A 24,202-nucleotide genomic window follows, 5' to 3' on the forward strand; every position below is an offset into this window, starting at 1 on the left:
ATTTTTTTTATGACGTCATTGCAGGTAAGTTATGGCTAATATAGGAAAAAAACTGCAGTTAGTGTCCGGTGCCGCTGAGAGGCGCTTATACTCTACGCTAACAGTGAAGACGCGTTCCGACTTCTGACACGCGACACCGGAAGATGACTGTCAAAGTAAAAGCATCGCATCTATAGAAACAAATTGATTACTTTCAAAACAAGAATCGTGTTTCATGTCAATAAAAGAAAGCGATCAGTAAATCCTGACTTTGAGGCATTACTGTGTGAAATCTGAAGTAATGTCCGAGCTCAATGAGCTAATGATAACAGCTGTGATTGGACCGTGGTGTCTAAATTGTTTGAGAGAACTAAGTTTATTTTTGAAAGGCGCGACCGGAAGTGCGGGTGTCGCGTGCGGTTTTGACACTAACGGATCGCCGCTCGGCTCGGTCCGTCCCGGTTGTCCTGTTTCCTCGCTGCGGCGGAGGAATACGATGCGGAGCGGCGGCCCGAACCAGCGCAGAACCGAACCAGGACCGAGCTCACGGAACACGCGGTCCGGCCCGGCTCTGACGGCATGGCGGCGCGGAGCAGCCGCTGAGAGCCGCAGCTAGCCGGCGGCTAACGGCGCGATGGCCGCCGACGGAACGATCCGCAGCCGCATCAAGAGCCTGCTGCGCTCCCCGTCCATCAAACTGCGGCGGAGCGGCACCGGTGCGCGGCACCGACGCGAGCTCAGCGACAAGGTGCGCGCGACTCCCACACACACACGGAACCTATTGTTTTTCTGCTGGAGTCTGGTGGTTTTATTGTTTAAATTGTTTCTAACTGATAAATAGAGCTTATTCTACCTGACATTTACTGTCGTCTGTTTTTATTGAATTTTTAAAATTGTTTAAAATTCAAGATTGTTATTTTCTCATCGTTGCTGTTATCGCCACAAAACACACACCTGAACCGGTCTGTATGGAAAAATAAGGACCCTCCCTGATGACCTCTCCTCTGATGGTCCTCATAAAGACCTTTGACTGGAACAACGTGTGTGTTTTCTAGAAGTGTCCTCATTTTGTTCTCAGATGCCAAACACTGTGCTAAACAGGCTGTGTTTCTGCAGATGTCCTCACTTTGTTCTCACTGTATGGAGCCGTCTTTAGAGTATACATTATTGTCATTGGTTCAAAGTGCCTGCTCCTCTTTAAATACGGTCCTTGCTGTCTGAAAGCAATTTTGTGCACCAAACCATCCTGAATCACAAGATTTATGCTGTAGACTTGTGCGCTGCAGTATTTTAAAGCCAGTAAAACCAGTCTCAGGTTGCAGATCTCAGCTGGTCTTTGAACCTGGATAACCTCCGCACGTCTCGTCTCAGAGGAGGTCCTGGATTCGGCTGACACGGACGCTCGCATTGTGAGGACCTGTCTGTCCCGTCCAGCTGGTCTATCGCCTGCGGGGCCCCCTTCATTTGTTAGCAGCTTCACTTCCCACAATCCTTTGTGTGCCTGCTGACTTACCCGGACACGCCCCACCTGTTCTGGTCATGTTGTGGGAAAGCATACTTGTTCACACAACTGCATTGTGGGTACTTTGCCATTTGTCCCCATTGAAATGGAGAGCAGAGACTCAGCAGTGAGGCTGTTTGTGCTCCTTGGGGACAATCTTTGTTATGGGGACATTGCTGCCCCATTTGGGGGTTCACGTTAGAATCATGTTATGTTAATGCAGTGGTGTCCAGGCTGAGCTCAGCGGCTCTTTCAGAGGCTTATTAGTGTTAGCAATAAAGTTTACTGGGTGGATGCATGCACATCGATGGCGTTTAATGGAAGACTAAAAGTTTCTGAGCACAGGCAGGAGTGAGGAGCAGTTGTAGATAAACTGTAATTACACTTTAAAACATTATGAGCTCAAACTGAAGGACCGTGGTAGCTTTGAGCCGCTTGGATGCGAGCGTTTCCTGTCGGCGAGCTCGTCATGTCTCAGACGACTGACGCAGCGTCTCGCTGTTTCTGAGTAGTTTCTCCTGAATCGCCATTCAGAGGCAAAGAAAAGCACTTGCTACTTGCCCGGCGAGCGGCATCCTGCAGACTCGCCTGATGATTCATCCTCGTGGTTTCCTTTAATCTGATTGGACGGTTTGGAGGAAAGCGTTCGTGCTGAGCTGAGAGGGCCAAAAACTGTGAAATCATGAATAGAGTTTGGTGCAGGGGGAGGGGAGTCATGTGAGGAGGACACACACACACACACACACACACACACACACACACACACTCACTCACTCACTCACTCACTCACTCACTCACTCACTCACTCACTCACTCACACTCTCTCTCTCTCTCTCTCTCTCTCTCTCTCTCTCTCTCTCTGTGCTGTTAGTTTAGCATCTGGCCGCTCAGCAGTCACACTGAGTAGCAGGACGTTTTCTGGCAGCATGGAGGCAGAAGTAAGTGTGTGTGTGTGTGTGAGAGAGAGAGAGAGAGAGACTCGGATCAGGGCCGGGTTAAACAAACCCTTCTCTGTGCGTTCACGCTGGCGCTCCTCTCTGACCTCGTCACAGTAAACCTGACTGATTTCAGCCTGTCAATGATCAGTAATCTGATCAACAATCTGATCACTGATGGCTCTCTGCAGAGCAGTGGCTCCATTTGTTGTGAACAGAAACAGCTTTGTTTGTGTGTCCCAAAGCATCATGGGAGCTGTAGTGTTAAAGTTTAAATCAGCAGGTGGGGCCCACCGCTCGCGGCGCTGTCACTCCTGTGAAGGAAAGATCAACACGAACACATTTGGAGGAGTTAACCTGTCACATTCTGACCTTTGCCCTTCAGGTGACCTTGGAGAAGGTTCTGGGAATCACAGCACCGGGGAACCGAGCGCTGGCCTGTGACCCCCGGAGTGGACTGGTGGCGTATCCAGCAGGGTGAGAGAGCACTGAGGGCTGATGGGAAAATGGTGACTTTAGTTATGCCAAATTTGGATTTTTTTCTGTCACAGCTGATGATGATGAAATGATATGATGATGGTAGTCATGGCGATGGCTGACCTGACGAAGATCCTGTCATATACCAGAGAAAAGAATAGAATAGAGCTTTAAGCCCTCGGAGAGGTCCCATCAGGAAACCAGTTCACGTGGGTTTTTTCACCGGGTTGACGTCGCCCACCCTCCACCCCTCCTGCCTCTCCTCCACGTCTCCCCGAGTTGTACAGTTAGATGTCTCGGGGTACAAAGGAGCTGCTGGCTCTGCTCCTGAGGAGGAGCCGTCAGCCTGATCAGGCTGTTAGGCTGTTACTCTCATAGTAAAGTTCCAGCTGGTATTACTGGTGTGTTTCAAATGACTCCTTCATAATGAATACAAGCATCACACTGCTTATTCTTATTGTGTAATTATGAACGTTTATCAAACATGATATAAAAACCTACATTTGAAAATATTTAGTGAACCATCAAAAACAAATGTGACTGAAAATAACACGACAGCTGAGAAACGTCAACGCACGTTGTTTTCGTTGTTACTGCTCCAGGTGCAGGAGTTTAGTATCTTAGGGTCACGTTCACGAGTGACGGCCGGTGCTGCCCCTGCGACCCGGCCCTGGATAAACAGAAGAAGATGGATGTTATTATCTATCTGTCTTACTAAGGAAGCCTACAGTGGCTGTCTGAATCCCAGGGACACACATATCACTCCAAGCTAAACACATTCAGCTCATTATTGTAGCATGATTTTATTTCATAACCATATTTATCCACGAGGATTAAGGATGCAGGAATTCCCGTCATTGAAACACAGACACAAACACCGAAGCCTAGACCTGAGTCATTTTCCAAAATTCATCAGCAGCGCTGCACGCCACCAACAGCTCCACATTTAGTACCTGCCTGCAGCTCCACAGGACTCTGCCCCAGCAGCACCTGTCATAAACTCTTCATGTTCTGTGTCATGATTTACTTTTCTTGCCACATGTGCCACAAACCACCTTGGCTGCTTACGATCACATGTTATCAAAAGGGTAAGTGAGCACAGGTGAGTTCAGGTGAGCCGTGGCGCATCTATGCAGCCTTATGTCGCAAATCACTGTGACAGGTGGAAGAAGTAGTTCCTACCAATCGTTTTGACAATAAATAAGTTACTTTCCACTGTGTTCCTATTAACGATTAACTACAAATTCACCCCAAATTACTGAAATGTTGGTATTTCAATAAGAGCATCGATTCTAGAACGTAAATATCTGACATCGGAGGAATCGATCCACACGCCACTCTTCCCTGGTTGTGATGACAGCGTACAGAGGGTGGCTGACATCGTCCGTGATGTTCAGCAGTTTGAGTCCAGCTTCTCCAGCTTGGACTCCTGTTTGGATTTACTGCCCTGCGGTGCAACAGTGCTGGCGCCCAGACTGGATGTCTTGGTCTCTGTGTAAGGCAGCTGCCAGTCCAGGTCACCGGGCGGGGTCCAGGAGGAGGATCCTGACTGTGCTGCTTTCTTATCGAGGTGAAACAGGTGGAAGATAGCATCCTTGACTCCAACATTTGTCCGATACCCAAATTGTAGGGGTGGGCATGCTTAACCTGCGCCCCGAGGAAGATCCACTGCACAGGAAGGGTGTGATACCAGGAAGAGGCCTGATGCTGCGGCATCAGCTAGGCTCTGTGAGTCGTTACCATGGCGCGAGCAGGCACAAAGAAGAAACAGTCAGTTTGAGATGACGATCCTCAGGTGAAACGATCCACCAGCGCAGTGAGGTCATTAACACACCTTTAACAGGCGCTGAGACATGAACAGAGTAAAGGAGGTGGTCAGTGTGAGAGGAGAGCTCTGAAAACACTTTTATCATTATTATTATTGTTATTATCATTACATTTGTTGTCAATGGCAGATTTTAGACGCAGACAAAGTGTTCACGCTGAAACGAGTTCACGTTTATCTGCACTTCTTAAAGCCCTGCACTCAGTAAACTGCAGTAACGTTAACGTGTTCATCCATGATCCTTCTCAGGGTTGTGGGGGGTGGAGCCTATCCCAGAAACAACAGTCTCAGCGTGTGATTGGATCGTGGGAAATCTCATCTTAATCTGTGACTTAGCCGATGACATGCACAGTAACTCATTTTAGGATTTAGACGTATGTCTGAAACCACGATCAGAAGGCCTTGGCAGACGGCGATGAGCCTGTACAAGTGGGCGGGGCTGAGCAGCGTCGACACGTTGGGAAAAGTGTGAAACAGAACAGAGATGTGTTTTAGTCACAGAAGAACCCAGAAAAGCTTCCTGTATGAGAACAATCACAGGTCAGAGGTCACGGTTGGAGTCCAGAGGAATGATGGGAATGTCACCAGGGGGGCCTGGGAAGGCGTCCAGCTTCCAGGTTTTTTATGCTGTGCAATCAGCTGCAGGCACGGGAGGAGGGGGCTGCTGATGGTCCGTTTGTACGGAGCTGCGCTTTCAGGTCACGGCTGACAGGGCGCCGTTTAAACGCAGTGACAGGAAGTGGGTCAGTGCAGCGGCGGCGTGTATGTGGGTTAATGAGAGAGAGTGCATGAAGGCCGGCGACACTACAGAAGAGCAGAATGTACTATGTTACTACAGTTTGTACTGCATTACTGCAGAGTGTACTGCATTACTGAAAAATGTACTACGTAGAGCAGGGCGATATGGCCAAAAATATATATCACGATATATATTTGAAAATTTGCGATAACGATATAAGTGACGATATAATTTCTGCGAGACAAAATACAACTCCACAACTTTACTAGCGCAAAAAACCCCATCCTTTTTTTTTTCACTTAAACAAGCAGCTGTTTTTTTTTATAGGCATTAACTCTATATAAAAATTTAACAGTGCAAATGCAAATTCCTTGCTGAAAGTTTAACCAAAAGGCATTTCCAGTAGAAATGGGCTGACATATCCTGAGCATAACCATGTATAATATCCACTGAAGTTAAAAAGAGGTGCTTTGCTACATTAAACTGCAGTGTGCCAAATAAAAAAGTCAAATACGTATTTCTCGGACCATAAGGTGCACGGGATTATAAGACACATTAAGCAAAACAAACCAGTCAGATAAATCAAACTTTATTCAACTCATTCTTGTTGCTTCCTCCACTTCTGTACCATTGATTCATTAATGCTGTATTCTATCACAGCTGCCCATGTTGTTGCAATATATTAATGACTAACCTGGTATTGTGGATGGATTATCTCAGTTGTTCTCCTGACTGAAGTTTGGTCCGTTTACAGCATCCTGCCATGCGATTGCATTTGTCTCTAACCATCGGGAACCCTCACGTTAACTTTTATCGAGTGGAAAAGTGTTAGCCTTCATCCTCCAGCTTCACTCTGTTTATGTTATGCTAACATAGCTGTGTAGCTAGTGATCACATAGCACATCATTATATACCAGCTAGCCCAACTTCAGTAACCCTACAAACGTCACTGCTGTTTAGTTTCCTGTCTTCATTTATGTTGGAAGTGATAGCAGAGCTGTACGTTTGAATTTTTTCAGAAATCTCTTAGTCAGAACATGCTATATCATGTTTAGGTGGTAACTAGCGAAACTAGCGAGCTAACTTCCTGCTAACTTCTAACTCCGTTAAATGTAATAAATTCGTTTTTCATGGATGCCTGGATGTTAAACTTCATAGTTACACCTGGGAAAGCAGCAATGCTGATCGTGTTATTAAAGATGAAAGAATTTAGACAGTTTTTAACTCTCAGTGATGCTGCAGTGCTCGTTTGACTTTGGGACCTGAAGAGGACGGAGTTTAGGACACAGGTTACTCCCAGATTTACGAGCACCTCAGTCCGACAAATACGGCAATAATGACGGCCCGCTTGCATGTTCTACAAAAAAGTGCTTTGTTGTGTATCTGACAGACAAACACCAAACCAGTTCCACAGCACTGAAGTGGCACCATTTTTACAAACCAATTCTGGTTCATCCGTTTCACTCAACAATCCACTTTCCCCCTTCTCATTCTCCGTTGCCGCCGTGCTTTTTCGGCCATGTGTATGAAAACAAAGGCACTGCGCATGCGTGTTTTACCCATATTCTATCGCGATATTTCATTTTCTTATCGTTGCTTACCATTGTACCGGTATTACCGTGAATGGTATAATATGGCCCAGCCCTAGTAGTACGTTGCTTCAGAATGTACTGCGTTACTGCAGAATGTACTCTGTTACTGCAGAGTGAACTACGTTACTGCAGAGTGAACTGCGTTACTGCAGAGTGTACTGCATTCCTGCAGAATGCGACTGCGAGCTCGTGCCAAACACGATATCTGCCGCTTACAGCTGATTATTAGTTATCCAAACAAACAAATGCATCGTGAAGCTCCTCCTTCTGACTTCCGGTTGTGGGTGGGGTCAGCAGAATGAGCAGGTGTGATGTCATTAAGTTAAATGTGACATTTGATGTGAACAAAAGGTAAACAAAGATGTCTGAAAATGTTAACCATGCTCTCCAATAACCAATCACGGTGTGCGGTACCTCACATCATGTCACATGGTACGGTCAGATGGAGAGAAGAACACGTTATACAAACGATGCTCACGTGTTATTAAAATATTGCTAACTAACTGAAACTGCAGCTGAACCATGCCGTGCGTTATGAACCTCCCTCCCTCCATCCGAGGAAACATCCAGCTGTTCTCAGGCCAGCCGATACTCCAGTGTGTCCCAGGTCCACGCCGCGGCCTCCTCCACGGACACACCTGGCCGGAACACCTCACCTATGAGGCCACTTCCTCTGGCTCCTTTTGGTGTGATGGAGCAGCGCCTCTACTCGGAGCCCCTCCCAGCTGTCACTGAGGGAGAACCATCCACCCCTTGGAGAAGCCTGTTTCTGTGATGTCATTCTCTTGCCCTTAAAAAAAAAACAACTGCTGAGTAAGATAGAATAGAAATATCCTTTATTGTCTCTGTTTGGGGAAGTTCGTTTGTTCCAGCAGCAAAGTGGCAGATGGCTGCGTAACATTAGAACACAACTATTTACTGTCATTGGATGAAAATGTAAACGACAAGATCAAACGACAACAGCGACAACTGCTCATCTAGTCGATTAGTCACACACATCCCTACGAAGCTGTTGCTCGCCCACGTACGTCTACTGATTAAACCCAATTGCTCGCTGCTGTGTGTGGGCGTGGCCACGTTGCCGCGGCTAACAGCTACAAAGCTAACAAGTACACGAAGGCTAAAAAATGTCCATCACCATCTCCCGTGAACCTCCTTCATGTTTCCATGACGATAAAACAAATAAACGCTCTCTGCTGCATCCAGCGTTGCCACCATCAGATCACACTGAGAACTACAGCAGTTTCACTGAGGTTTAACTGCCTTTATGTCCTCCTCTATCTATGAAGGAGGCGCAGTCAACTCTGTGTGTGTGAGAAAGAGAGTGTGAGTGTGTGTGTGTGTGTGTGTGTGAGAGAGAGAGAGAGAGAGTGTTGGTGAGGAAGAATGTAACTGGCTGCTGATTCAGCGGCTTCCAGACGAACAGTCAGCAGCACGGCATGTTTATCTGCATGCACACACACACACACATGCTCACACTCTCTCACATACACACACACACACTCACACACACGCTCACACACTAGCAGGTCCGGATCCGCCTCAGCAACAAAGTTGTTTGCTTTGATGAACCGATCCGACCAATAAGGGGTCAGCGGGTAGTTGTGTGTGGCTGCTCCTTTAATCTGCTGCAGGCTTCACAGCTGATCTCACACACAGACAGACACATGTATAGTCCCTGTGTGAGTGTGTGTGTGAGAGCTCTGTGTTACGCCTCGCTCGTTGATCTCAGGTCTGTTTCAGAGCAGCCATCTGCACGTGCTCATTGGCTCTCTGTGGGTTACACAGTGACTCTACCTGCCACTGACGTCCACTGCACCCTGGTGACCTCTTCAGGGTCGAGTTTAGGTGAACACGGAGCTTTTTATGGACACGGGTGACGTGTTTAGAGCTGCTCTGTTTATACGGGGGGTCAGGCAGGTCCAAGCTGCCATCATGTCCTCCGGGAGAATTAAGTGCTCTGCAGTGTGACTGCAGGTGTGTGACCCACATCCACGAGTTTCATTTACAGAGTGTGTGTGAACGCTTAGGGTGGAGTGGATTGTGTGTGTGTGTGTGTGTGTGTGTGTGTGTGTGTGTGTGTGTGTGTGTGAGGGCGTGTTTATGGGTCTCAAGTCTGCACATGCTCAAACCATCTCAGCCTGACTCCCTCCAGCTCACTCCCAGTGAACATCTGAGCATCAGCTCACTTCACCATCTCCAACTGTCACAGCAGGTCTGACCACCATCTTTAAACCTTCTCTGAATCTGTGTTGACAACGTCCTGTGTGCAAGCTGCGGGCAACAGCTCCCACACAGGTACCATCCAATCAGAAGAAGAGCTGTTCACATGTGAGCTGTTAACACAGGTGTGCCCTGAACACAAGTGTTTTCAGTGAATGCAGACAGAAGCTCAGACAGCTGACAGAGCGGGCGCGAGTGACCAGAGGAGAATCAAACCTGCTGTTGCAGGTAACCGTGCACGGCAAAGTGTGTGGATGCAGGGGGAGGGGCCACTGAGTCTCAATTATTTAACATGAACATAAAGAGAACCATGGGGGGGAAGGGGGACATAAACAATGGTCTGAGATAGTCACAGGGAGGTAACACCTGCACAGGTGTCTCCACCTTACCTCAGAACCTGCACCTGTTTACAGCAGGGCCAAAGAGCAGGTGTGGTTTCCATGGCTACCTGTTCACAGGTTGGAGTAGTCTCCTCAGGATCATTAACTGCTTATTGTTTCAGGCTTTGTTAATCTCCCAGAATGCTCTGCTCCTTCTTCTTCTTCTTGGTGAATTTTGCTGCAGAAACAGAATCACGGTGGGATTGTTGCTCGTGCCTGAAACCGTCTGCGTCTTGGGAGGTTTTTACTTTGAAAACCTGGCATTGCTGAGCATCCTGTTTATTTTATAAAATTAACTAGGAGCTTTTGTTTTGAAAAATTCACATATTTAAGGAATGTTGGTAACTGAAAGCTTTCATTTTGAAACGGTGAGATTTTCCTCCATCCTGTTGAAGGATAACCATCCCAGGTCTTTTATTTTGGAAACCAGACAACCTTCTCTGTCTTCCTGTGAATGAGTGCTTTGATCATGTGACCTGGCCGTGTGATTGCAGGTGTGTGGTCGTGCTGCTGAATCCACGGAAGAACAAACAGTATCACATCTTCAACAGCTCCAGGTAAGACTCCAGCAGCCAATCAGATCACACTTCCTGTCTGCTCCTGTGAGGAAAACGTGGAATAAAGACCGTTTCCTGTTCCAGGAAGGCAATCACGACGCTGGCGTTTTCACCGGATGGGAAGTATGTGGTCACAGGAGAGGTGAGCGTGCGACAACAGCGCTCAGGTGTTCACTTGGTGCCTCAGGTGAGAGATGATGCTTATTTTTTTCCTTCTCATCTTCCTCAGAGTGGTCACATGCCGGCGGTCCGGGTCTGGGAGGTGTCAGAGCACATTCAGGTGTGCGAGCTGCAGGAACATAAATATGGCGTTGCGTGCGTGGCGTTCTCTCCAAATGGGAAGTACATCGTCAGCGTGGGCTACCAGCACGACATGGTGGTCAACGTGTGGAACTGGAAGGTGACGGAGGCGTGGCCGAGTGTACCTGAGAGATGCCACCTGTGAAAAGGTCAGCATGCTCACCTGCTGCTGTCTGTCTGTTTCAGAAAAACGTAGTTGTGGCGTCCAATAAGGTGTCCAGCAAAGTGACCGCCGTCTCCTTCTCGGATGACAGCTCCTACTTCGTTACCGCCGGAAACCGACACGTCAAGTTCTGGTACCTGGACCACGCCAAGACCTGCAAGGTTCCCGCGCGACCGCCCACCTGAAGATCGTTTGGCTGGGACTTCCTGTGTGGTTACTGATGGTTTCTGTGTCTGCAGGTGAACGCCACCGTGCCCCTGCTCGGGCGCTCGGGGCTGCTCGGCGAGCTCAGGAATAACTTCTTCAGCGATGTGGCATGTGGGCGGGGCAGACAGGCCGCCTCCACCTTCTGCATCACCTCCTCCGGCCTGCTGTGCGAGTTCAACGACCGGCGGCTCCTCGACAAGTGGGTGGAGTTACGGGTGAGTGCGAGCGGCCTGACAGCAGGCATCTATGCAGCGGTCATGTGATGTCACTGTTTCTGCTCTAACGCTCTGCTTCCTCCTCTGCTTCCTGTGCAGAGGGTCGACTCTGTCGCCGTAAGTCCTCGTCCCACCTCAGCCCGCCGCGAATACATCCCACACACGCACACCGCCACAAAACGTGTTTACGTTGTTTCATTTTAAACTCTGCCCTTCATCACAGCTCCTCCCACCACAGCAGCTGACTGTGTGACATCATTATTAATCACCATGTTTATTCGCTATCGATCCTCTCTGAACCGGCGCCGTGACTGCTGAACGGCGAGGAGCGATTTCTACAGCAAAAAAACATTTCTGGTGACAACGATCTGACACACCCACTCCCTTCATCTCACCCTCATTGGTCAATTTCAAACCAGGTCCACGTTTAACTACCTCATTGGCTGTAACATCACCACGCCCACTCTGTCACATCACCCTCTCCATCGCAGCACTGTCCTGCACTGCAGTAGTATCAGCACTTCAGCATTAGTACTGCAGTATTACTGCATTCTGTCACAGCTCAGGTGGAGGTACGTTTACTTACCTGCCCGTGTTCACCTCACCTGTCCGTGTGTTCTCAGACGTCTCAGGCCACCTGCCTGTGCGTCACTGACGACTTCATCTTCTGTGGTTGCTCCGATGGGACGGTTCGAGCCTTCAGCCCCGCCAACCTGCACTTCCTGTGTACTCTGCCCCGCCCACACTGCCTCGGCGTTGATGTCGCCAGTATGGTGGAAGCCAGGTAACACGTACCTGTACCTTATTTTACTACAGCTTACTGTAGTCAGTATGTAGCCCCACTATAGTGCACGTTAGCCCGTAGTAATCGTCACTGAGAACACCGTCACCATGTTTAGCTGACAAACATGTGTCAGAGGTCACATGTCGCCAGTCTGCATCTTTATTTAAACACAGAACAGGAAACCTGGTTTTTACTTAGAGCTCAGCTGATCATGGAAACAGCAGCTCTCATTGTTCTTCCTCTTTGTCCTCGTCAGTCAGCTGTTCTCCTGCAGGCCGGAGTCTCGTTACCCGGACACCGTCGCGGTGACCTACGACCCCGCCAACCGCTGGCTGTCGTGTGTCTACAACGACCACAGCGTTTATGTTTGGGACATCCGCGACCTCCGTGACCCCCGCAGGGCGGGAAAACTTTACTCCGCTCTCTATCACTCGTCCTGTGTGTGGAGCCTGGAGGTCAGTGTGCTGGTTTTACTGATGTTATGGGGCCTTGTTCATACATTGAAACCGTGGGGACGTAACACTGTGTCATCGATGTCTGTGTGTTTGTGAGGACATTTTGTCCGGTGCGTGGTCGGACTGTCAGCAGCTCCAGACTCGGCGTCAGGCTCAGGTTAATAGTTTTGTGTCGGACGTGCTCACAATGCCAAACAAAGCTAGCGAGTGTGCATACGTCACAAACAGAGCACAGCCTGGCCTCGGTCACGCCCTCCCAGCAGGTTAAAGGTTATAGACGGGTGTCGTGAAGGTCAGCGTCTGAGGGGAAACAGTTACAGGTGTGCTGCACAGGTGTGGAGGGTGTGAGCTCTAACCTCGGTAACGTTTTACTCTCTAATCACAGTCTAAGCTCTGTGAGTAAATCATCCACCAGGCAAGGATCACTCCGCCTCCAGCTGTGCCGCCTCCACCTGACAGCAGAGTTTGGACAGTAATCCATCTCTGTATCGTACAAAGTCTGCTAACCTGTCTCTCACCTGTAACTGTCATGCAGGTCTACCCCGAGGGTGGAGGAGAAAAAGGAGGAGGTGGTAAAACGTCCCTTCCCCACGGCTCCTTCCTGTCCTGCTCCTCAGATAACACCGTCCGACTGTGGAGCATCGACGGTCACAGCGCCCTCCACAGGAACATCCTGAGCAACGTAGGACAGCACACACCTGCACATCGTACACCTACACCTGTGCTACACTGACCTATGGCCTCTGTCCCCGCAGGACCTGCAGAAGGTCGTGTATGTGGACGACAACATAACTGGCCTCCTGGACACGGAGAGCGTCAGCATCGCTGCGGGTACAGAGAAGGCGGGGTCATCAGGGATGGAGGGGCAGCAGGTGGACCAGAGCAGGGCGGGCATTAGGACCCTGAGAGTCAGCCCCGATGGACATCACCTGGCCTCTGGAGATCGCACGGGGATCCTCAGGTGAGTGGGGGTAGGCAGGTCGCCATGGAGATGGTGTGTGTGTGTTGGTGTGACGTTGGTGTGTTTTAGGATCCACGACCTGGACGGCATGGAGGAAATTCTGAACGTTCAGGCTCACGACTCGGACATCCTCTGCCTCGAGTTCTCCAAACCAGACACAGGTGAGAAACCATCCCAGACCGGTGCGGGTCTTATTTTGCTCTTATTTTGAAATGGGTTTTATTCATAGCTTTATTGTAAAAAAAATGTTCTCCTCATGCTAATGAAGCCTTGAATGTACAGACAACGATCACTGAAAGGACCCCTTAAAGCAGGGGTTCCAACTCCAGGCCTCGCGGGCCAGTGTCCTGCACGTTTTAGATCTCACCCTGGGTCAACACACCTGAGTCACATGATGAGTTCATTACCAGCCTCTGGACACGAGGTCATTCAGCCATTTAAATCAGCTGTGGTGGATCAAGGACGCATCTGCAGGACACCGGCCCTCGAGGCCTGGAGATGGACACCCCCGCCTTAAAGGGAGGAAACTGGAGGAATGAATGTGGAGTTTGTGGTTCCCAAGGGGATCGTCCAACATTACGATACCTGACATTATCCCCCCCCCCCCCGCTGGTTTGAATTGATTTTAAAGGTCAGAGGTCAGTCTTACAGATTAGTTGTCCTCTGACTCGAGGTCCTTTGTTTCTTTTCCTCTTGGAAAACAAAAAGCTCGTCCTTTCTGCTGAGTCGACGTCTCTCTACAGGAAGTGATGTCACTGGAGCTTGTTAAATTGGTATGTGTGTAATTATGTGTTTCTGTGGTTGTGAGTGTTCCTCTCTGACTTACAGCCGGCTCTGTCTGTGGTTTTCGGTCATTTTGGACCGTTGGTGTCCCCACAGAGAGAATTTCCTGTGTTCCACCACATAAATCTGCAACATCCAACTAGCAATACTGACCTCTGATTTTCAAAATAAAAGCACTTGTGTTTCTGTAAATTGGCCCTTATTTTCAGGACGTGTAAAAGTGAGGTCATTTTGCTGTGTCTTTGGTTTTACACCATGAGGTGACTTGTCGGTTTTTATAAAATGATAATTAGACACATTTTCTGTTTTGTGTGAAAGGACGCTCTAAAGTTATGAAGAGAGTGGGAGAGTTTTATCTGTGAGAAGAGCTGCTGACATAAGCTAATGCAGTTAAAGTCAGCTGTGTGCTTCCATGATTTACACCCACACGGTGCTCGTTATAACTGACTTTACCATCGCGAGCAGCTAAAAACAGACGCTAACGCGCTGCAGTGGCAGCTGGCCTTCAGACATGTTTTCATCCTCCTCCAGAGGTTCGTTGGATTATTGGAGTCACACAGATGAAGCCACAGCTCTGTGTGTGCGTGTGTGTACCCGCTTTTGCAGGTTTGTGGGGACTCTATTTTTGACTGCAGTGAGGCGTGGGGGGTGGGGGGGGGTGCTTTGAGTCAGCTGATCACAGCAGGTACTTTTAACACAAATATCAGCGTGGAAATGTTCACTCAGACTTCCTATTGGCTCGTGTGATGATGTCAGACAAGGAGAAGCGCAGCTTCAGTCCAGGTTAGTGATAAAGAGCTAGCATTTCCCTCAGCTTTGTCTTGTAGGCGTTACAGTGATCAGACCGTTCAAAGAGAACATTTGTCCAACCACATGTACGTGTCTCTCTCAGGTCTCCAGTTATTAGCCACGGCCGGCCGGGACCGTCTGATCCACGTCCTGGATGCGGGCAGAGATTACAGCCTGGTTCAGACTCTGGATGAGCACTCGTCCTCCATCACTGCCGTCAGATTTGCTGGTACCGTCTGAACTTTGACCTCTTTGACCCTCTGCCACTTGCTGCTGTAAGTTTGCTGCTAGCATCTAACCTGTGACATTCTTCTTCCTGTCTGTCAGCCAATGAGGGGAAAGTGAGGATGATCAGCTGCGGCGCTGATAAAAGCGTCTACTTTCGCACAGCTCAGCAGGTGAGACCGAGGCCCGTGGGAGTACACGTTAGTACTTCTGAACACAGTACTAGTACTTGTAGCGGAGTATTAGTACTGCTGTGTGTATTGCTTGTGGCTCAGTCACTGACCTGAGGTCAGTTCTCGCACAGTTGAATGCAGTTTTCGTTCACGTGTTTCCAGGCGAAGTGATGTAAAAAAAACTCCTTCTGGAACTTCGTGGTCATATGGTGCTTCCTCTTCTCTCTGCTCCTCCTCAGACAGGGGAGGGATTGGAATTCACGCGGACGCATCACGCCGTCAGGAAGACGACGCTGTACGACATGGACGTTGAGCCAACCGGGACCTACGCAGCGGTGGGCTGTCAGGACCGCAGCATCAGGTAACGTCTGACTGATGAAAGGTTCTGAATCCCATGATGCGGTCTGCCTGCAGACGTCCAGTCAGTGATCAGCAGAAGCCGTTTCAAAGCTGGAACTGAAAGAGACGAGCGATCAGCCAATGAGACGCTGAATGAGCCTGGACTTAAATCCACCTTTACCTCAGATCAGTCAGATTACCCAGCAGCCAGTGGGAGTAGCAGGATTAACCACCATCCACTCCTCCTCCTCCTCCTCCTCTCTGGGTTCTTTCTTCTTTCTGTATGTTTACAACACCTTCCAAAGTCTTTCACATTAAAAGCAGCAAACTCAGAGAAGCAGAAACCAAATGAATTTCACATTAAAAGCCCCACTTTTGGGGGAAAGGCTTCAAGTATTGATTATCTATCAGTGGGGACGATCGGACGAGTCAGGCTGCCCCCTGCTGGTTACAGCTTTATCAGCGTGATTGGCCCAGTAAGCAGCACTGGTTTTTCCTGTTCCTGTGAATGGTTTTGATGGGATTAGTTCAGAGTTGACTTTTTCAACCTTCTGCAGCTACAGACTCTCAGCTTTAACCTCCAAACTGAAACGTTTCTCAGCTTCGAGTTGGTTTTCTGAACCTACCTGCACAATGTGGATGTAAACACATGAATATGTACAAATACACACGTGTGTATCACATGTTTTTTCACTGCCATGCAAACTTCCAGCAGCTTCTTTCCTGTGGTCAGGTGCATTGCTGCCACCTTATGGCTGTAAGTGTGCATTACATCCAGGAAGTAGTTTTATTTTTCTAGTCAGTGAGGTCTGTGGCAGCTGGTCTCAGGTCGCTTCACCCCCTCACTTCCTGTCTGTGGATCTTTTTTTGTTTGTCTGTAAATGCTGCTGCTGCTGCTGCTGCTGCTGATGGTGGCGTGCAGGATCTTTAACATCAGTAACGGGAAACAGAAGAAGCTCTACAAAGGCTCTCAGGGCGAAGACGGGACGCTCATTAAGGTCAGAAAGCTGTGGGTACCATGATGATGTTTCCATGGGAACAGGGACAGACAATAACTGACTCCTCCTCCTGCGTCCTCAGGTACAGATAGACCCGTCGGGGCTCTTCATCGCCACCTCCTGCTCAGACAAGAACATTGGCATCTTCGACCTGTACTCAGGAGAGTGCGTGGCCACCATGTTCGGACACTCGGGTCAGTCGCCGTTAGTTACAGATACGATTAACGACCGCTGACAGCAGAGCCAGTTCTTTCAAAACTTTATTTAAGACCAGAGCTTTTACACACGGCTGTGATTCCTGTAAAGTTATTTCAAGTCTGGCCCTTTTTGTTCCTGTTTCAGAGATCATAACGGGGTTAAAGTTCAGCAACGACTGTAGACACCTGATCACCGTGTCAGGAGACAGGTACACCTCACCTGAACCCCCCGCACCCACCCACAGCCCTCCACAGCCCTCCACAGCTTTATTAATTCACGTGTGTGTGTGTGTGTGTGTGTGTGTGTGTAGCTGTATCTTCGTGTGGCGTCTGAGTCCAGAGCTCACCATCAGGATGAGGCAGCGTCTCGCTGACCTTCGACCCCCCTGCAGCAATCCCAGTTCCCAGAGTGCACCTCAGCAGAGAGCCGGGAAGCTCAGGTAAACGTGATGATGATGTTCAGACTCACCTGAAGAAAACAAACTGCTTTAAAATGAACTTGGAGATCAAACAAATCCATGAAAACAAAACAAAAAATAACAAAACAAGAATAACAGAAAAAAATGACCCAAAGTCAGCCTGATTTAAAATAAAATAACCTGCAGTGACTTTGACCTCTGACCTCTGTCCTGAATCCTGGTGTGAGGTCACATGGTCGCGGCTCTGCATGCTGACTTGAACTTATTTGTGTGTGTTTGTGCGGCAGGGAGGCGTCGACGGCTCCTGTGGTCACCATGTCGTCTGACAGTGACAAGGAGGAGGAAGAGGGGGAGGAGCTTGGCTGTCCATACACGGACACAGCAGGAAGTGTGGAACAGGAAACGGGTGTGTTACAAACTGAATGACTCGATGGATTCGTCAGGTGACCTTTAACCTGCACTGACAATGTTTTTTGTTTCTTCCCCTCAGAGGCGTCTGATGAGGCGTACAGCAGCAGGAAGGTTGGTGCATGTGACCTTTGACCTTTAACTGATGATTTCATTCTGTTTCATTGTTGGGATGAAACAGCTCATTACATGGATTTTACCTGAAGGGGGCGCTCTAGTGTAGAAATTTGAAGCACAGTGACAGGTGACCTGAATCCGCAGCAGCGAGCTGACGGCTTAAGACTCGAAGCTGAATCCTTGTTTTTATTCACAGCGTCAGCTGACAACCTGCAACAAAAGCTGTTTCTCAAGTACGCGAGTTCGTACTCGTGAGAGAGTTGTTCGTTTTTTTTAAGAACAAAAGATACTTTTAAAAAAGTATCTTAAGCACTTTGGCAAAATTTGCTTTTACATATTCATAATGTCTAATAAGCTACATGACAGAAACAAGCTTAAGCTCTGTTAATAAACATAGTACACATGTATGCCTGAGTAAAAACAGGCATACATGTGGCACTGGCACTGGCTCTAGTGACCCTCGACCTCCCGGTCAGCTATCGAGCTGGTGGGTAACAGACGTCGCCGAAAACGTTGGAGCACTTTTGCAAATATATGATGTCCGGATAACCCGAGCAAATATTTGAAGGGCTTCTGTTTGTGACTCAGCAGGATGGGGGCTTAACTGTGGCACGACTCCCTCGCCGGCGCTGGTCCAAGAGGACATGCGACACTGACGGGGTCCTGATGGTGAAGTCCATGTTGGACCTGAGACTGCTGGACTCATTCCGCCCCGACAAGCAGGCGGAGGTCAGGACACTCAGAGACTATTCAAAAATCACCCTTTTTTACATTGAAGCGATTAACTAGCATTAATGGTCCTTTTTATTCTGTGAAGACACGCCCACTTGATGTTAGCCACTCCCACTGCAGCGGGACGAGGAAGGGTCAAGCTGAGGAGGAGCTTCACAGGACCAATCAGGAGCTTGGCAGCACCATCAGCCTGCAGGTTTCCAGTGTATGCGAGCACACGACTGCATTGTCTGTCTCTCACTCTGACCGGCGGGGGGACAGGGCAAGAGAGAGAGAGGGGGAGAGGGACAGGGCGAGAGAGAGAGAGGGCGGCGGGACAGGGCAGGAGAGAGAGGGGGAGAGGGACAGGGCAGGAGAGAGAGAGAGAGGGGGCGGCGGGACAGGAGAGAGAGGGGGCGGCGGGACAGGGCAGGAGAGAGAGGGACAGGGCGCGGGACAGGGCAGGAGAGAGAGGGACAGGGCGGCGGGACAGGGCAGGAGAGAGAGGGACAGGGCGGCGGGACAGGGCAGGAGAGAGAGGGACAGGGCGGCGGGACAGGGCAGGAGAGAGAGGGGGAGAGGGACAGGGCAGGAGAGAGAGGGGGAGAGGGACAGGGCAGGAGAGAGAGAGAGAGAGAGAGGGGGCGGCGGGAGAGGGCGGCGGGAGAGGGCGGCGGGAGAGGGCCAGCGGGAGAGGGCAGCGGGAGAGGGCATGTCCCCCCCCCGTCTCTCCCCGAGGGGAGGCAGACACTCTCTCCTGCTGCGCTCCTCTGCCTGTCTCCCCCGCCTCTGCCTGTCTCCCCTCGCTCCCCCGCCTCTGCCTGTCTCCCCCTCGCTCCCCGCCTCTGCCTGTCTCCCCCTCGCTCCCCCGCCTCTGCCTGTCTCCCCCGCCTCTGCCTGTCTCCCCTCCCCCCGCCGCCGCCGTCGTCTCTCCCCGAGGGGGGCAGACAGACACTCTCTCCCTCTCTCTCCTGCCCCCCCCCGAGGGGGGCAGACAGACACTCTCTCTCCTGCTGCCCCCCCTCGCTCCCCTGTCTCTGCCCGTCTCCCCCTCGCTCCCCTGTCTCTGCCCGTCTCCCCCTCGCTCCCCTGTCTCTGCCCGTCTCCCCCTCGCTCCCCTGTCTCTGCCCGTCTCCCCCTCGCTCCCCTGTCTCTGCCCGTCTCCCCCTCGCTCCCCTGTCTCTGCCCGTCTCCCCCTCGCTCCCCTGTCTCTGCCCCGCCTCCCCTGTCTCTGCCCCGCCTCCCCTGTCTCTGCCCCGCCTCCCCTGTCTCTGCCCCGCCTCCCCTGTCTCTGCCCCGCCTCCCCTGTCTCTGCCCCGCCTCCCCTGTCTCTGCCCCGCCTCCCCTGTCTCTGCCCCGCCTCCCCTGCGCTCCCCCTCGCTCCCCTGCCTGTCACACACTTCCTGTCTAACATTACTTCAGTATGGGGTTACTATCTTCGAAATGATACAATGATCCCTGCAGACTGGGATTGAACCACCAACCTTGCAGTCAGTGTGTGACCTGCTCTACCACCTGAGCTACAGCCTACCCTCAGTGGTTGGAGTAACAGCAGGAAGTTCTTCGTGGGTTTGATGCTGCTTTGTGGCTTCAGCTCTGAGCTGAACCTCACTCAGATGTGTTGATGTCATTCTGTACATACAGGTACACAGACCAGAGTTTATACTCCTGTCCAATCAGAGCGCAGACAGAGAGAACCCAGTGCTGTATCCGGACCAATGGGAGGACAGAGCGAGCCTGGCAGGCAGGTAGGACTGCTTCCTGTCCTGAGAATTCACAGATGACGTTAACTTTCACCACCAAATAAGCCCCTCCTCTTGCTGTCAGTGAGTTCCAGGTGAAGGAGGCGTGTCCTGCTGCTGCTGGTGCACGGCAGGACAAACCGAGTCCCGACAGCGGCTGCTCGCTGGGATTCAGCTCCAGACTGTCGAGTCCCAACAGACCTGCAGGATACGGTGAGATGCGCTCACCTATCTGTGAGCCGCCTCGCTGCTGCTTCCTCTCACCTGTCTTTATCAGCCCAACCCTCTTCTTCTTCTGCCCATCAGACTCGGAGCCCACAGAGCCTCTCAGCATGGACGGAAACTCCTCCGAGCTGGAGCTGGAGGTGGAGGAGGACGAGGAGGAGGACAAAGGACCAGGTGGTGGGGAGTGCAGAAAACGCGTACCCCAGACTCCCGACCAGGAGGCGTTCCTGAAGGAGCACTTTGTGATGCTCGCCGAACTTTCTGCCTCAGGTACGGCGGCAGAGCTTAGCAACTGATTTCAGCATTTTTCCTCCCAGTCCTGAGCGACAGGATTTGAATCTGTTCCTGAGGAATCACAGCAGACTCACCTACACCTGAACATGTGACCTATGTGTTGACAGGAAGTCCAAGCAGAGCGTCTCACAGCTCCAGTGAGAGTCTGAGCATCTCGTCCAGGTTCCTCACCCAAAGCACAGCCACAAGGTAGGAACACGTACACATAGATCCACCTAATCAGTAATCAATGATCACACACACAGCTCCATTCAAACCAAACTTTATTGAAAAACGATAACAGCTTCCTGAATGCAGACGTGCACGCTCAGCTGTGGGACAGCGTCTGAACAAACAGGAGAATATTTGTTGTAGACACAGTGTGGCCTGAACACTAACTCTGTGGGGTCTCCAGCTGCTCTCACCTGTGGTCCCCACGCACATGTGTGGTGGATCACTCAGACCTTTTGTTTTCTCTCTCTCAGCCGGACCGTGCTTCCTCTCCCATCTCGGACCTTGGGGGCTGGCGCGGGGGAGCCAAAAGCTCGTCCGCTGGTCTCCGAGGTCCGACCTCTGATGGAAGAGAGCGGGCAGGACGGGAAGGTGTCGTGGACCCAGGACCAAGCCCAAAAACAGAACCAGGCTCAGGCCACTTCATTTCAGGACCAAGCCCAGCCTCCTCAGGGTTCAAACCAGCTCCAGATCCTGGAGGAGGAGACCCCCTTGACCCAGCAGGTCCACCGACCCTCCCCGCTCAAGAAGGCCCAAACTGCAGTGGAGTCCAGGAGGAACCAGGGACCGACAGCCCGAGCTGCCGCCTCCCACCTGAACTCTGCTGGACTTCGAAAGGCTCAGTCAGTCCACAGCCTGCTGACTGACACAGGTAACACTCAGCTCACTCACCACACAAACAGGTAAACAGCACAACAACCAAAAGAGACTGTGGACCCCCAAGCAGCTGCATACACTGTACACCTGACGTAAAGAAGCTAAATTAAAGCTAGCTAGCTAACCACACCCATGTCGGCTGTGACTGTAGAAATTAAATGTTACGTCTTTGATTTGAGCCAGTACAGCATTGATGGGTAAAACCAACACTGTTTGATATGTTAGCACTGTGGCTCGGTTAGCTTCATTTATGCTTTAACAAGCAGCTCACGTTAGCCAGCATGAATTTAACACACTGAATAGATTTTGTGGCAGTTCATTACGTTACCTGATGAATTTGAAAGTGTCCAGTTAAGTCAGCAGATCAGCTTTGATCTTATGGTCTCAGGATAAGATGTTACTACAGAGATGGCTGACAGCTCGTATATTAGCAGGTAAGCTTGTTTCAGCTAATTGAGGGAAAGGTCTCCACACTATTTCCTCCAAGTCAAGTGTTGAAATATTTGTATGTCAGCAACATTTCAGGCTGCGGGATCATTTACTCTAAACTGGCTGGCTTATGGCTAGTGTTAGCTAACCTTAGCTTGCTGTGTGATGTTGCATGAAGCCACAGTTTCTGTCCCTTATATTGAGTTAGTGTTGTCACTCCACTCCAAATCGTTAGCTTGAATATTAGCTACTCCGCAGACTGTTGAACCAATCAGAGAAGGCCTTGACTATTCAGTAAGATTAGAGTCAGTTCAAACACTGGAGATTAAAAACACGGAGGGCCACGGAGGAAACTGTCACAGTGTTACTCTGAGTTTACATGGGTTTTTTTTTCCAGACTTAATTACATCACTTCCTGTCTCTCACATCATCAGGTGACTCCACCATCTCCCAGATGACCTCTCGTCCCCTCAGAGAGGAGGTGCCCCCTCAGCTGCTCCTTCCCCCTGAGCGTCCCGTCTCCCTTCCCTGCGCCCCCAGACGCCCCCATCTACAGCACCGCCCCTTCAGAGACCAAGCCCTGCCTCCCCGAGGTCCCCATCACAGGAAACTGCTGCCGCTCTGGCCGCCGCCGCTCTGGCCGCCACCACCCCGAGGAAGTCTTCGTCATCCTCCCTGACTGCATCGGGACCGCGCTCCTACATGAGCCCTACCGCCAGCTCCATGGCTAAGATGTCCCGTTCCGTCTCCGTGGGCGATGGCCTTAACGTCCCCGAACCCACTGATGACCTGGCAGTGACATCACCAACTCCTTCCTCTCAAATCAAAGAAACTCCACCTCCTGTTGTCGCTGTGGTTCCCTCTGTTACTCTGGCCACGCCCCCTCACGCAGCTGTGGTCCCAGTTGTCGTCTCTTCGTCTTCCTCCTCGTTTCTGGGGAACCATGGTAACCAGATGCCCCCACCCACCCGCTGTCTCCAGGCTCGTGTCACCAGTAGCAGCAGGCCGCTTCCTGACAAACCCTCCCTCCTCCCTTTCTCAACTTCCTCAAAGTCCACGGCGTCCTCATCCCCCTCGCAGCTTCCTCCGGTGTCTGTCTCCCCCCTAACTCCCGCACGACAGGAAGCGGGGCGTCATGCTCCTGCAGACGGTGGCGCCGGGCAGATGGACGACGCAGGTTTGGACTCTAACCCTCCTCTTCTTCTTCATCCCTTCATCCTGTCATCTCTTTGGCTCCTCCTCCCCCTTCCTCTTCTGTGTGACGGGTGAGACGTTTCTGTCGTCTCTGCTTTCATCGCATCATTGTTTACAGTCTGTTTTTAAATAAAGTAAAAACGAAGCTCGAGTGACCTCACCTGCTGCTCTCTCTTTCTGCAGACGAGCCAATCAGTGTGGAGAGCTGCAGGGCTCTGACCAATGAGCTGCAGAGCTGCTTTAAGAGAGCGACGCACCTGTACAGGAGAGTAAGTAAAAGACTCCGCCCACCTTACCATTATGCTTGATGGTCACAGCAGTATTCACCTCTCCTCCTCTTCTTCCAGGTGAGCAGCTTCTCCTCAGATGAGTCCGCCCCCGACCAGCACCAGATGTCTCTCGTCCTATCAGAGGCCTTCCAGGCGATGAAGGTGGAGCTCGACGCCCTGCCACTCGGCATGCTGGCAGCGGAGGGGGGGCTGGAAGGTGTGGGGGAGGTGAAGACAGCGGCGCTTCTGGAGGAATACTCACTGCTCCTCCTGCAGGCGGTCCACAGGAGGATCAACAGCAGCACCTGAGCCCCGCCCCCTCCTGAAGGATCTGAAGCCATTTTGTTTTTAAACTGATGCAATGATCTTCCTCGTTTTTATCAAAGACATTTCTCTTTCCTCCGACTTCCTGGTGGCCGTCAATCTGAAGGAGTGATCGGATTATTGATCGCTGTTAGACTGTAGAGACACTTTTCACCGAGCGCAGAGCAATACCACACTTTGTGATCTGATGCTACAACTTTGTATTTATTATGATGAGCTGTTACACTACTGACTCCGCCCCCTCGCCTCACACTGACCGGCACGTTTTGAAGCCCTGGTGTTGCCACGGTCGTACATTTTGATATCTTCGGGTGTTTGTGGGGATAAATTTGTAGTTTGAAACGTTTTCATGTTTTTGTCATGTTTAATAAAAGTTTCAGACTCGCTGTGATCTCCGACTTTACTG

At 50.7% G+C, this 24,202-nt stretch overlaps 1 protein-coding gene across 1 annotated transcript; it reads left to right on the forward strand.

Moving 5' to 3' along the window:
- Positions 1-362: 362 nt before the first annotated feature.
- On the forward strand, positions 363-24,182 carry mapkbp1 (mitogen-activated protein kinase binding protein 1). The gene is given in 32 exon segments (XM_025900976.1): positions 363-727; positions 2,801-2,892; positions 10,146-10,208; positions 10,293-10,350; positions 10,438-10,608; positions 10,695-10,832; positions 10,911-11,093; positions 11,717-11,877; positions 12,134-12,332; positions 12,868-13,014; positions 13,088-13,293; positions 13,363-13,454; positions 14,969-15,094; positions 15,193-15,263; positions 15,503-15,624; positions 16,525-16,600; positions 16,683-16,794; positions 16,943-17,006; positions 17,109-17,237; positions 17,504-17,622; positions 17,707-17,738; positions 18,330-18,470; positions 18,559-18,678; positions 20,097-20,200; positions 20,280-20,407; positions 20,501-20,689; positions 20,821-20,902; positions 21,178-21,575; positions 22,444-22,687; positions 22,690-23,186; positions 23,387-23,472; positions 23,551-24,182. Coding segments are annotated over 32 exon segments (4,695 nt in total). The 5' UTR covers positions 363-613; the 3' UTR covers positions 23,782-24,182.
- The last annotated feature ends 20 nt before the right edge of the window (positions 24,183-24,202 follow it).

This window comes from Oreochromis niloticus, linkage group LG19, assembly GCF_001858045.2.
Source record: "Oreochromis niloticus isolate F11D_XX linkage group LG19, O_niloticus_UMD_NMBU, whole genome shotgun sequence".
Taxonomy (NCBI): domain Eukaryota; kingdom Metazoa; phylum Chordata; class Actinopteri; order Cichliformes; family Cichlidae; genus Oreochromis; species Oreochromis niloticus.